At 41.4% G+C, this 14,257-nt stretch overlaps 1 protein-coding gene across 1 annotated transcript in view; it reads left to right on the top strand.

Moving 5' to 3' along the window:
- Positions 1-240: 240 nt before the first annotated feature.
- The window catches only part of arhgef28a (Rho guanine nucleotide exchange factor (GEF) 28a), a 63,133-nt gene continuing 49,116 nt past the window's right edge, over positions 241-14,257 (top strand). The window contains exons 1-2 of the mRNA XM_083984273.1: positions 241-341; positions 4,952-5,009. Coding sequence (XP_083840399.1) covers positions 4,962-5,009 — 48 coding nt within the window. The 5' untranslated portion in view covers positions 241-341; positions 4,952-4,961. The remainder of the gene's footprint in view (positions 342-4,951; positions 5,010-14,257) is intronic.

Genomic DNA, 14,257 nt, shown 5'->3' with positions numbered 1-14,257 from the left:
TGGACCAGAGGAGCAGCAGGCTGCCGTGGGGGAGAAACAAGTCCGCGACACCTGCAAACAAACTCCCAACCGACTCCCTCCTGCAACGAGCAGCAGAGGGGCTGAACGAGGCGAGGTGGAAACTAAAAGGAGAGAGAGAAAAGTGTTTTGTTTTTTTGTTTTTCCACCTCTGGGTCTTTAACCAAGAAGAGAATCGAGCAGGAGAGAAAGTTTTTTTTTCCAGGGCAGAAAGAAAGTCGTGCCACAGCACAGCCGACCGTCCGAGTCCACGGCAGACACGGACCGTGGAGAGCTGAGACAGAGAGAAAGAGAGAGAGAGAGAGAGAGAGAGGCGACACCAGGTAAAGACAACACACAGTCATTAGAAAACTTCATCTTAACACAGAGTCAGTGCATGAAGCCGTTGTGCAGTGAGTCTGTGGTGTTGCTGTGTGTTAACACTGTTGGGTATCTATCTGTGGGCTCATTGATTTGTACTGTAGGTGATCAGACTGCTGGTGCGTTCACAGGTAAAACGTTAAAAAAAAAGCGTGGCGTGGCTCGTTTGGCTTCAGTGGGACCAGTTCCCTATAACTTCTATTCATTTTTTCCCTGATTTTTTTTGCAACGATGCATTTACTGACCGTTTTTCCCCCATTGTTGTAAGCAGGAGTTTCAGTTCCCAAGTGAAAGCAATAGGTCATTAATTGTTCCTGGAGGATGTGTTTGAGTGCTGATGGTGTGTGTAATTATACAAAGACTGTTTTCACTTCTTTGTGCCAGAGTTCATCGACCAGTCCATCCAGTGGCTTAACTTCCCTTTTTTTTTTTTTTTTTTTTACACCATTGAAAAAGTACTAAATCAGGTGTTTGGAGTCTGTTTACACTCTGTTGATAATAGCCAACCCATAATAATGAGTCATCTTTGTGTTTAGGCAACTGTATATGACCACTGAGAAGTGAAGTAGCATCACATGAAGTCACAACTGCACTGAGGAGTGATAATTGTAGTTGTGTTATTATTACACTGAGCAGCACTTCATTATGAGAAATGATAAATAACATTTACCTCCATGTACCAAAGGATGAGAGGGTGTAGCCAATGAATGTGCAATTACCAGAAGCTGAAAGCAGAACAACGCACTTTATTTTTTTCCTTCTTCACACACACACACACAGCCTGATAAATGATAGCAGCTTGTCATGTGAGAGGAATTAGATTATTCAATCATGCATCAGCTGAAAAGAAAAGAAATCTAAGGACAGCAGGATCGACTTGTTCATGTATGAAAAATATTTGCACCACAATCACACCAGTCGAAATGAATTTCTGAAATGAATGACAGCGTACGTTTGCACTCGTCCTTTCTCACGCTCGGCCCTGGCCGGGGGTGCGTGCGTGGCCACGAGCCAGGTCAGGTTTCTTATTCACACTGAACATGTCAGAGGCTGAAGTCAGACTGAGGACAATGAAAGACTGACACAAATTTCTGTGCAAACTCGAAAAACTGGACTCTTAAGCCCGTGCAACCTAGGATTCATCCCTTTTGTTGATCTAATAGGGTGCAACCTGTAAAAAACCAGGAAGGGATTAAGTTTATCCTACAGTATGACACATAAACCTTCTCCACTTCCACTTTACTGTAAGAGTAGCTCCCATTGACATGAGCAGGATTTAAAATAAAAGGGAGAGAGCTTCCTCCTCCCAGGCCTGTGGCATTGCCTTCTCTTTTGATAAGACTACTGGGCACATCATTACACTATGCAAATGTAAGAGTGATATTATTGTTAGATAAAGCCCAAGGTCAGTCAGTATAGTCAGTTAGTATATTACAGTATAATGTAACTGCACTGCTGTTGTTAAGACACTGGATCCTGTTGTTGTTGTTCTGCTGTGTCACTCTATGGGTTTATTTTCATAACATAATATAACCTTGGGTTTGACCTAGATTCAGAGCCTGGCACCTCAAACCATCACTGTTATGATTTCATGTTAATCTGCTTTATAATGTTTATTTTTAGATAAGTAAAGTAAGTTTCAACTTTGGAGCAAAAGGAATTAGTTGTTTTGCTTTAAATGTGTAATTGAGATGATGAGTAGTTGATTAATTGAAAGGAGCCTGACTGGAAAATTATCTGAAACTGTTTTTATAATGGAGGTAATTATCTAGTTAAAGCCACTGGGTGTGAGGATTATCTTGTTTTGCTTGTGTAAAGGGAGAGTCTTTGAGTTTTTTTTTTTTTTACATTTGAGATCAAACAAAACAAGTCATTTGTTCTGCAAACATGTGATTTGCGTTTTTTTTCTCCTGAAATGCAATAGAGCAGATTATCAATCATTTCATGAAGAAATCAAACAGACGCTATAGCTGCAGCTCTAATGAGATACAGAGAGTGTGTTTGTTGTGCGCATACACAGCTTATAGAGTGTGTACACTAGTGTATATGATGTGCAAACAACACACTCATGATGACTTGTTTTGGTTTGTCGTCTGAGCGTCTCTGGACTAAGTGCAGCCTGCAGAGCCGACACCACTGTGCAGCTTTGAAGTGATGCACTATTCACACAGCTGAGAGTGAAGTCACACAGAGGATCAGGTGTGTGTGTGTGTGTGTGTGTGTGTGTAGGTGATGATACAGTTACAGTTTCCTGCCTAAAAGACCGTGTCAGTGCTGTAGCGTCTGTAGCTTCATCCACACCGGTGGCTGCTGACCTCTGGTGACCTCAGAGCTCTATAAACACAACATCGTGTGTGCATCATCTTTTCCTAAAGGTTACATTACATTATACCAAGGCCGTAACCATGCAGTCAACATTGGGGCAGACCAAATCTCTCTCTTTCTATGTATATATATATATACTGTATATATACCGTACTTTCCGGACTATAAGCTACTTTTTTTCCAGCCCCGGTGTCCCAGCTCTCTTCTCTGCACACCGCAACACAAACGCGCTCCGTAACCTGTAATCTTTTGTTTATGACGGTTAATTAAAGCAGAAGTAAGTGATATATTTGTGTTAATATAAGTCTTAAATAGTTATATCTTCCGACAGCAATCACTTACATAGAGTGTTTGGTCTGAATCACGGGTCTGTCAGTCCCTCTGCTCTGCTCTGAGCCGAGGAGAAAACATTTATCGTATCCTACAGTTTTTATCCAATGAGGAGAGAGAACGGCATGCAGGGCTGTGTGTGCAGCCAAGGGACGCCGTGAATGTGGTGACGTAGGGACGAGGACTGTTATGGTGCGTTCAAGGAAAAACTCGTGTTTTTCTCTGTGAAGTTGTACCAGTTCGATCTGGTACGAGTTCACCGGTCGGAAGTTACGAGTGGCCGTTATAGTGACTTTCACCGGTAAAACAGGTCGGAAAAACACGAGTGGGTTGCCTGGAACGCTACAGAGTAGGGCTGTCACTTTTTATTCGACATTCGAATATTCGTTCGAATGTGGGGGGAAAAGTTCGTATTCGAGCATTAATGACCTGCTCGATATGCAGGCTGCAGCAAAGATACTCTATTTACCGTCTATCTCTAATCGAATATGTCCGAACGAATTACGGGTCATTCAATAATCGTTCGAATGTCATTTTTCTAAAAACTGACAGCCCTACTACAGAGTCGTAAGTTGTGACTTGAAGCTGTAATTTACGGTTTCAAAAGCCTGCCTGGAACGCAGCATTAGCCAAAACGACCGGATCGCTTACTTCTGCTTTAAGACTACACAAACTCACACGCTGTAACATAGTATATTTTATGTAACATTATCCACCGCTCCATTTATTGATTTTTCGCCGGCTTCGTTGTAAACAAATGCACATGGGCGAGAGGAGCGTAACCAAAACAGCGGAAAAGCGAGCGGATTTGCATAGTTCCCTACTGTCTTTCTGTGTAAATATCTCATGTTACAGCATGAAAACCTGCGGCTTATATTCAAGTGCGAAACAAGGAAAAACACGCACTCTCCAAAAAACTTTCAGGAACAAAACTGAAGAGGTGCACGGCCAAAAGTTGCACTTACAGAAAAAGAAGAAAGGCCAGCAGCACTCGTGTCCTTCTCATAGTTTTTTTATTGCAAACTGCGTCGGCGCGAAAACACACAGACCGGTTTTGACAATGTCTTCCTCAGTGTGTCCAGTGTTTTGGGTTTTTTTTATATTCAAGTGCGGCCTATATATGTATTTTCTTTTAAAATTTAGCTGGTGCGGAAAGTACGGTAAGTTCGCTAACACATGGGATACTTTTTTATTTTTTAAAGCAGAAGTAAGCGATCCGGTCGTTTTGGCTAATGCTGCGTTCCAGGCAGGCTTTTGAAACCGTAAATTACAGCTTCATGTCACAACTTACGATTTTGTAGCGTTCCAGGCAACCCACTCGTGTTTTTCCGACCTGTTTTACCTGTGAAAGTCACTATAACGGCCACTCGTAACTTCCGACCTGTGAACTCGTACCAGATCGAACTGGTACGACTTCACAGGTCGGAAAAACACGAGTTACGGGCTGCCTTGAACGCACCATAACAGTCCTCGTCCCTACGTCACCACCTTCACGGCGTCCCTTGGCTGCACACACAGCCCTGCATGCCGTTCTCTCTCCTCATTGGATAAAAACTGTAGGATACGATAAATGTTTTCTCCTCGGCTCAGAGCAGAGCAGAGTGACTGACAGACCCGTGTTTCAGTCCAAACACTCTATGTAAGTGATTGCTGTCGGAAGATATAACTATTTAAGACTTATATTAACACAAATATATCGCTTACTTCTGCTTTAATCAGCTAGGCATATATTGGGGGGGGGGGGGGGGGGGGGGGATTTTGAGCATATCTGAATATTGGGGAGGGATGTGTCCCCCCCCAATGTATACGGTAATTACGGCCTTGCACCATACTGCAAAATAATAGGGCTTAGGGTTTAAAAAAAACAAAAATATTGTGTTGTTCATCACAGTAACATTGTTTCTTGTTTCTTCTCCAGGCCGAGGTGGATGGATGGGGAGAAGATGGAGGTGAACAGAAGAGAGGTGCCTCTGTATGTAAGTGCCGACATCATGATTTGTGTCTGTCTGATGATGATGCGCCGCCGTCGGTGTGGTGGCAGAAAAAGAGGGAGGAGAGGGGGGGTCGGTCGGTCGGTCGGTCTGTGTTTCGGTATTTTTGGGAGTGGTTGTGCGAACACATGCATGAACTCTGACTGTTCCTCTGGATTAGTCTCCCACATTTAGACCCAATCCTGTTTTTGTTCTCACCAGAATTAGAGCACTCTAGTCTTTCCCCTCCACTCTCTCTTTCTCTCTCTCTCTCTCTCTCTCTCTCGGTCCTGACTCTCTGTCTGTGCTGTGGTTGACTGGCAAGCCTTGTGTCGCAGGTGAAACCCAAGCCAGTCCCCGGGGAAGCCAGGCTTTACACAGCCTGTTCACCAACTGACAAGCTACTACACTACCTCTCTCCCTCTGAAAAACCTGGTTTATGCAGTGAACATTGGAGCCAGGAAAAGAGAATATGCCCATTTGTTTCTTCTTTTTTTTCCCTTAAGGAGTATATTACAATACACACCCAATTTTATGAATTACATAAATACACATTTTTCTTTTAGGACACATGTTCGGGTGCAGGTGTGTTTGAATTATTGTTTTAAACCTTTTTTTTGCTGTTACTTTATTTCTTCCATCTGTCTTCCTTTTCCCCTTCAGTCCTCCACACATAGCCCCCATCTCTCTCTCTCTCCCTACTCTCTCCCCCCCACTATTCTCCGGGCTGTGTGGAAGCCTGGGTGGGCCAGTCAGTGAAGCGTTGCCAGATTTCTGGTAAGCAGAGTGTCTGCTTGTTTTGCTGTGTCACCAGTTTCAGACATGGGGGCGGGAGTTCTCGCTCCCAAAAAAACCTTCGACGCTTCGACTGTAGCTTCATATAGAGGCCGATTGAGGAGCTGCTCCGAAAAACTCCTGGCATGTGAATCATTACGGGCTCTCTACCTCTTTTTCTTTTTCTTTTTTTTTCTTTTTTTTAACACATACACCTCTCTCCATTAGGAGGAAGTGGCGTCTCCACCCTCTAAGGTCACAGCTCAACAGGAGCGACTAAACTCTCACTGCTGCTGAATGAGGTCCAGATTTCAATGCGGGGCTTTGTGTGGGCAAGCCACGGCACACTGCTGTGATATAAAGGCTGTTATTGTAACACGCCCAGTAAAGTTTTATGGTGCACCTCCACACACATGCAACACAGTGCCAGAGCTACACAGTAAATACAGTTTGGCCAGATCAATGGTATAAATGGCTGCATTCAATTGCAGACAGAGAAGTGTGGGAGTTCCTGTGTTGGAGGGAGGTTTTTATTTTATTGAGGTCGGGTGCAGGGTTCATGTCGAAGCGATTTTGTTGTCCAGGTGTGTATGTGTGAGGGAAACTGATCCCCCTCCCCACCACCTCCCAACAAGAGGACTGTGTTGGTTTTTTTAGCTGAATTGTGAGACGTCGAGAGAGGAAAACTGATTTTGTTGTGTTTTCCTCCAGCACCACCCTGAGGTTGACTTTTTTTTTTTTGAGCTTTAATGAAATGTCTCAACAAACAACAAGCTGATAGATGGGAACAACATTTCTTTTTTTTAACAGACTTTCATGGTTCCCAGTGGATTGAACTCTAATGACTCTGTTGATCCACTGACTCGCCCCTCTAGCAGCACCACCAGTGGGTTAAAGTTTTCTGTCTACTTTTTCTTTCTTTTTTTGTTGAAGATTTTCACATATAAGAAATTTGTTTTGGTGTTTTGCTGCTTTACAATGAAAAGCTGCACCTGTCAGTTGTCCAAGATGGTATACATATATCCTGCTGACCCCCTGACCTTTATCTACCACCAGGAGGTTGATATTTTTGCAGAGAGGGAACAAGGGGGACAGGATTGATATAACTTTGGGACATTAGTAACAGACATTTTAGTTAGTAAAAAAGGCTTTGCTTGTTGTATTTGCTTGTTTTATACTTTTAAAATGGACTCAGGAGCATGTTGATGTTGGTAGAATAATCCAAACACGTGCCTGTTGGTTTGTGATCAGAGCTAAACTCATTAGGAGTCTCTTTTTCGTTTTAATTCCATACACTTTGTGCATGCATCACTGTTTAGTAGACTTCTGATCTGAAATACTACACAGTGATAAATGGTTATATTAAAAGCAGGAAATAGCCTACTCCATCCTCCCCCCGCTGACGTCAGGCTGTCCTCTCACTCTCAGAACTGCTTGGTCAGGGACGGGGTGGATTTAAACAACTACTGCATGGATTGCATGAGGAGGACAATAACTTTTTGTCGATGTGTCCTTGGGCAAGACACTGAACCCTGCGATGTATCATTGGATGTATGAATGTGTGTGAATGATTAGCCCCCAAAAGCCTGTCTGCAAGCAGAGCTGTATGAATGTGTGTGTGTGTGAAAGGGTGAATGTGACGAAACGGTGTAAAGAGTTGTGAGTGGTCCAAGTGACTAGAAAAGCGCTTTATAAAGTGCAAGTCCATTTACCATTTACCAACGTGGCTCAGTAAGAAAGAGAGTGTTTCACCTGCTCAACATGAACATTAGAGCCGCAACAATCAATCGATTAATCGATTATTAAATTAATCGTCAACTATTTTTCGCTTTGAGTAATTTTTTTGAAGAAAAAAAAGTCAGAAAATCTCTTATTTCAGCTTCTTAAATGTGAACATTTCTGGTTTCTTTATTCCTTTATGACAATAAACTGAGTCTCTCTTTGGTTTGTGGACAAAACAAGACATTTGAGGACATCTTGTGGTTTGAGATTGACATTTTTTAACATTTTATTGACCAAACAACTAATCGATTAATCATTTAAATAATCAACAGATTAATCGATAATGAAAATAATCGTTAGTTGCAGCCCTAATGAACATGTTGTCATGTTAGCATCATGTTAGCATTCACTTGGAGCAGCGATATACCTGAGTACAGTCTCCCACAGCTGCTAGTCTGTCTTATTCCTTTATCGCAGCTGTTATCTCAGCACATGTTCATAAATAGAGGTAGATTAGCCACATCCCTGCTGTACCGGTGTTTGCTCAGTTGCAGTTATCACTCTGTCTTTGGGCTAAATCTCTGTGGTTTATGATTTGCGCTGCTTTTTTTCTCATGAAAACCTCCTCTTGCTGTTTATTGACTGACTGATAGATTGATCGTAAAAAGAAGGAAAACTGAGCTGAAACAAAATTACGGTATGTTCCCCCCGTCCTCCAGGTATTTCAGGCTTCGGTACTCACTCTTGCCTGGTATTATTATTATGTCACTATGAGTCTGTACTTGGCTGCCCTGTTCTTTTGAAGTGAAATGTTTATAACACCGCGCTGCTTTCACTGACAGCCGTTTCTGACATGCAGACCAGTTATTAGTATCTCATTTGCACAGCAGATTAAATCAGAGGTATGTGTTTCAGCTGGGTATGAGAACAGGCTCTACAGTGCCGAGCCGGCTGTCACCCTCAAGACTCCGATGAGATTCTGGTCCACTGACTCTCCCAGAGCTCAGATGTGTCACTGTGGTATTGTGCCACTTTGAGGACATGTGTAATAGACATTTTAGTTAGTAAAAAGGCTTTGCTTGTTGTATTAACTTGGTTGTGAAATTGACTGCGGAGCATGTAGACGTTGGCAGAATAATCCAAACATGTGCCTTTTCTCAGCCCTCTGTTGGTTTTTTAAATTTAATTTTTAGCACAAACAACATCATATAAAAACAGCATGGACAATCAACATGACTGGGATGTGCAAAGGGGAGGTATGAAACCCAAAAGGGCTTATATAAAAACCTCACCCACATATTCAAAGACCAAATTTGTTACAGTTTAAAAACAATAACATAGGAAAATTATTAAACAATAATGAAAAATAAGTAGAAAAGTAAGTGATTAAACAGTAAATATAAGGAAGTAAGGAAAAATACATACATGAATGAATAATACAAAACAATAATAATAATGAATGAGATGATGAGGAAAGAATAAGAAGTGAGAGAGAGAGAGACAGAAGAAAAACATGACAATAATTGTCTTATGTTTGATGGTACATGGTTTGACTGATGAGGTACTTTTTGAGAGCCTTTTTAAATTATGTTAAATGAATTTTTTTTTTCAGATAATAGTCAGGTAGCTGATTCCAGAGATGTGGACCTTGATAACGAATTGAAAATGGCCCAAGAGCAGTTCTAAAGAAGGCAGTGCAGTGTGGAGGTTGGAAGAGTTTCGTGTCTGGTAGCTATGGACTTGGTTGTTGTTGGACATAAATATATGAGAGAAACTACGAGGTAAAATATTAATTCTATGCTGAAACACAAATAAACAGATCTGATACACATTGATATCATAAACATTCAAGAAATTAAGTTTTTGAAACAGAGGACCTGAACTTGCAAGTGGCTCAGAGTATGTATAACCATTCTAACAAATCATTTCTGTGTTTGTGATCAAAGCTATAGTAGCTAACTCTTAAAGGAGTCTCTTTTTCTTTTTAATTTCATACACTTTGTGCATTTCAGCATCACTGTGTTTAGTCGACTTCTGATCTGAAATACTACACCGTGATAAATGGTTAATATTTAAAGCAGAAAATACTCCCCCCGTGCTGACGTCAGGCTGTCCTCTCACTCTCAGAACTGACTGTTATTGGAGCTGTTTTTGTTGTTGCGGTGGCAGTGATCTCGCTCCCCAGGCTGACGTCACCTACGTGTTGCACTCAGGAGATCATGGCAAAGAGGCCGCGGAGCCGATGACTTGCTGGTTTCCTGGAGACCACGGGCAGCAGCAGATCTGGTGTTGTTTTTCCCCCGCCACTACTCAGAGTGAGAGACAACAACACGAGGGGATTTACAAAGTCAGTAACACTGGATATGTGGTGTTTACAAATATCTAACAATTAAAACGTTGTATTAAAACCCTCCTGTCGTCCTTCTGGGTCAAATTGACCCAATCTGTTCCCTTCCTCCATCCTTCCTTCTTTCCACAATCTTCTTTCCTTCCTTCCCTTTGTCCTCATTTCTTCTTACTTCCTTGTTTGATCCAATTGACCTGATCTGTTCCCTCCTTCCATCTTTCTTTCCATCCTTTTCCCCTTCCCGTTTCCCTTCCTTCTTTCCCTTTGTCCTTACTTCTTCTTTCCTTTTTGACCCAATTGACCCAATCTCTTCCCTCCCTCCTTCTATCTTTCCTTCCTTTTCTCCTTCCCCTTTCCTCCCATCTTTCCCTTGGTCCTTCCTTCTTTCCCTTCATCCTTCCTTCCTTCCTTCCTTCCTTCCTTCCTTCCCTCCCTCTTTCTTTCCTTATTTCCTTCCCTTCGTCCTCCCTTCCTCTTTCCTCCCATCTTTCCCTTCATCCTTCCTTCCTTCCTTCCTTCCTTCCTTCCTTCCCTTCCTCTTTCCTCCCATCTTTCCCTTTGTCCTTCCTTCTTTCCCTTCATCCTTCCTTCCTTCTTTCCTTCCTTCCTTCCTTCCCTCTTTCTTCCCTTCCTTCCTTCCCTTCGTCCTCCCTTCCTCTTTCCTCCCATCTTTCCCTTTGTCCTTCCTTCCTCCCCTCTTTCTTTCCTCCCTTCCCTTCGTCCTCCCTTCCTCTTTCCTCCCATCTTTCCCTTTGTCCTTCCTTCTTTCCCTTCATCCTTCCTTCCTTCCTTCCTTCCTTCCTTCCTTCCTTCCTTCGTTCCCTCTTTCTTTCCTTCCTTCCTTCCCTTCATCCTCCCTTCCTCTTTCCTCCCATCTTTCCCTTTGTCCTTCCTTCTTTCCCTTCATCCTTCCTTCCTTCCCTCTTTCTTTCCTTCCTTCCTTCCCTTCGTCCTCCCTTCCTCTTTCCTCCCATCTTTCCCTTTGTCCTTCCTTCCTTCCTTCTTTCTTTTCTTCCTTCCTTCCTTCCTTGACCCAGGAGAACAACAGGAGGGTTAAAGTGATGCTACAGTTGCCTTTTAACTTTTTCTATTCCCTATATGTGGAAAAAAACCTCCTCATGTTTATGTTCCATAATTAAAACCTCATGCCTGACCTGAAAACTGCCCGTATGGGAGGCATGAGGTGAAAAACCCACAAGACAAGGTGTTGAATATTTCATTGTTACTGGATCGGCCTGTGTCATGATAACGCCGCGGCCATAGATCACATACGTCTGACGTCTTATCACCAGCCGACCGTCCTCCTTCCTCTTCCCTGAGGCGCAGGAGATGCAGTTAGGATCAAGCAAATTCCCTCTGATCGGATTGTGCTGGTGTAAAAGCAATATCATCTGAGGCCGGTGCAGATTGTTTTGAGGCAATTAAGCGAGAACTGCAGCCTCCTCGGAGGACTGCAAACACAATCAGAAGATATTACAAAGAAATGCTCACATATGTTCCATTTAAATATAATGGGCTCAGAGAGACTATGTGGGAAGAATAAAATACCAAGGAGAGAGAACAGATGCAGCTTCTTCTATTCCAGTGACAATAATTTGGATAACTGATGCATCTAAGTCTAAATAAATGCAAAAAAAATAGCAGAAAAGACAGATTTTCAAATCATTATTCCACTTTTCTGAATGATAAGTGATGTCTTGTGTCTAGATGGCTGCACAAACCGCCGGTCGACATCTAATCTTATGTGGAAAAACAATCAGCGATAACATGAACAGTGGTAAGTGTGCACTAAGTGGTGCTACAGCTAAGCACTTAGTGCGCACAACGAGCTCGGAGAGTGCAGTTTGAGTCAGACCACTATTATCAGTCAAAGCAAAATACCCTGCTTACTCATGAGGTCAGTCAGCCAGTCAGTCAGTCAGTCAGTCTCATTTCTACCTCTGGACCAATAACCACTGTGCACTGAGATCAAGTAGCAGCTGTTGGAAAAAGCTCCCAGGAGTTTCGGGGACAAATAAGCGACTAAGACGTGACTGATTATATCTGACTGATTATATCACTTTGAATGTTCAGTCAGAGTTGGTGACTCAACATTAGCGCTATGATTGACTGGCCGGCCAGGAACATATGAAAATTGTTTCCCCTGTGATTTCATTGACAAGATATGTTCTGACAGGTAATCCATACCAGGAAATGTAATAGGCGATTTTCTTTTCTAGCCATGTCAGAAATGAAGTGCCAGGAAAAGCAATGAAAGTCCCACATACCTAAGTGTGAATATACTTAACCTAACTAAACTTATTTCCATATTTGCCAGTCAAACTGCAAGACTAGTGGCTAAAAAGTAGCCTCTTAGCCAGACTAGCAGCTAAAAAAATAAGGTTTTTATCCAGGCTAGCAGCTAAAACAAAGATGTGAGATGCTAAACATCAGCATTTTCTTTGTTGACATTAGCATTTAGCCCAAAGAAGTGCTTTGCTTTATGCCTCACTGAGCTGCTGGGATGGATACATACATTATTTATAGATCATTTACACATTTTAGTACAAAGATTGAAAAGGTAAAATGAGAAACAAATACAAAGCACTGAACAATTACACAAATTCAAGGTCCAGGGGTGATGCGTAGCTATATCCAAAAGACAAAATACCATACACAACACATCATATACAGTCTCTGGATATACTCTTTGTCCTCTTATACATGACAATATACATTATATAGTTGAAACTGTCAACTGTGTAAGCCTTTGTCATTTGTATTTAGTGAGCCCCTGCTACGATGTTACAGGAAATAAGACTCTGAATGATGATGATGATGATGATGCATGGAGAGGCCACAAATGTTAAGATGATGTAGATACTAAAAATACATTTAAACATGATGGATGTTTTAACTTGGAGTATTAACAATAAGGACCGATTAGGGGTGGCCCATAAATCACAAGATAAAAACCCAAAGCTGAGCTCAAGAAAACACAAGATAAGATATTGCACAAGCGAGGAACTTCAAGTATGCGATCCCTCTTGAACTTGAACGATGCACCCTGAGCTAAACCTCTCGTAAAGGTCAGAGCTGGAGGGAAAACAGCACCGAGGAGCGGAGCTAAACTCTGCGGTTTCTATTGTTTGGTTATCTGTAATGAATTAATAATGAGGACAAATAACGTTTAGCCTACTTTGTTTTGTTAATGAATGAAGAGGCACACCAGTCGCTCCTCCAGCATGTCACATTGGTAACTGACTTCTTCAAAATGCTTATCAGACAGACTGACTGGCTATAATGTGAGTGATAGAGAGACATCCTGTTGATTTTTGTCTGTCGGTTTGTGTACACAGATCATGAGCTGCCTTCTTCTACACAATCAAATCTTTCTGCTTCTTTTACGTTTTTTTGTGTTTTTTATTGTTAGAAATAAACCAGTAAATATGCTATGTGCAGTTTGTAGCCCTTATCTACAGATAACAGTTGATCCCAGAGGGAACACAAAGTCTAAAAACAGCAGTAATTAATAGTAAAAAACCCAACAAAACTGACATAACTCACAAAACAGCAAAAACACAAACCCTATTAAACAGAATAAACAACCTTCATATTTTAAAGTCAAGGACAGCTTAATCTGAGGTAGCAAATAATGATGTTTGATGAACAGTATTTAACAAAGATGCTGCCAAAAAAAAAAGAAAAATAGTGCAGAGACAAAAAGATGGGAAGTTTTGGCAATAACAAAAACTTTGGATGCCATAGAGTGAATTACTTAATCATTTATTTATTTGAGTTATGATATGAATTGGTGCGTGTATTAAAAGTGAGAGATAATATGTAGTATGCACATACTGTTTATATGTTTTGATCTATTTCTATGCCATTAAATTTATGTTTTGTTGTGGATGTATGTTGTTGAATATGTTATTTTTTGTTGCACTTTTATGTTGAATATGTGTTGTTTTGTGTTTGTTATTCTATCTATATATATATATATATATATATATATAAAAACCCAGAATAAACAAAATGTGTGAAAAATATTAAGTTTTACAATCCCAGTTATCCTCTGTCTAAAACTCAAATTCTTACTCATGATAGATAGCTGAGGGGGGTTTTGGAGGTAGGGAAAAACAGAGTTTATATGAGGTCAATAAAAAAACAAGGTCAATCATGTAACAGAAATAATGAATCTCATTATGAAGGTGGATCATGAAGTAGACGCTCAGTAGGGTGCAGCTCTCTCCCATTGTGAGAGAATAACTGGTGTCTTTTCTTTCGTCTTTTTTTCCCTGCCGCCCCATTTTTCCTCCATCCATCCATCCATCTGCACAAAGTGTACTGTGAACTTTGTACAACTGACTGAAGGAGATTTAATGTGTCGGCAGATTGATCAGAAAAGATCATTTCCCCCTGAAAGACAGAT

The sequence above is a fragment of the Trachurus trachurus genome (assembly GCF_905171665.1).
Source record: "Trachurus trachurus genome assembly, chromosome: 12".
NCBI lineage: Eukaryota > Metazoa > Chordata > Actinopteri > Carangiformes > Carangidae > Trachurus > Trachurus trachurus.
The sequence above is the reverse complement of the archived record's forward strand: the minus strand, read 5'-3'. Positions and strand labels throughout refer to the sequence as shown.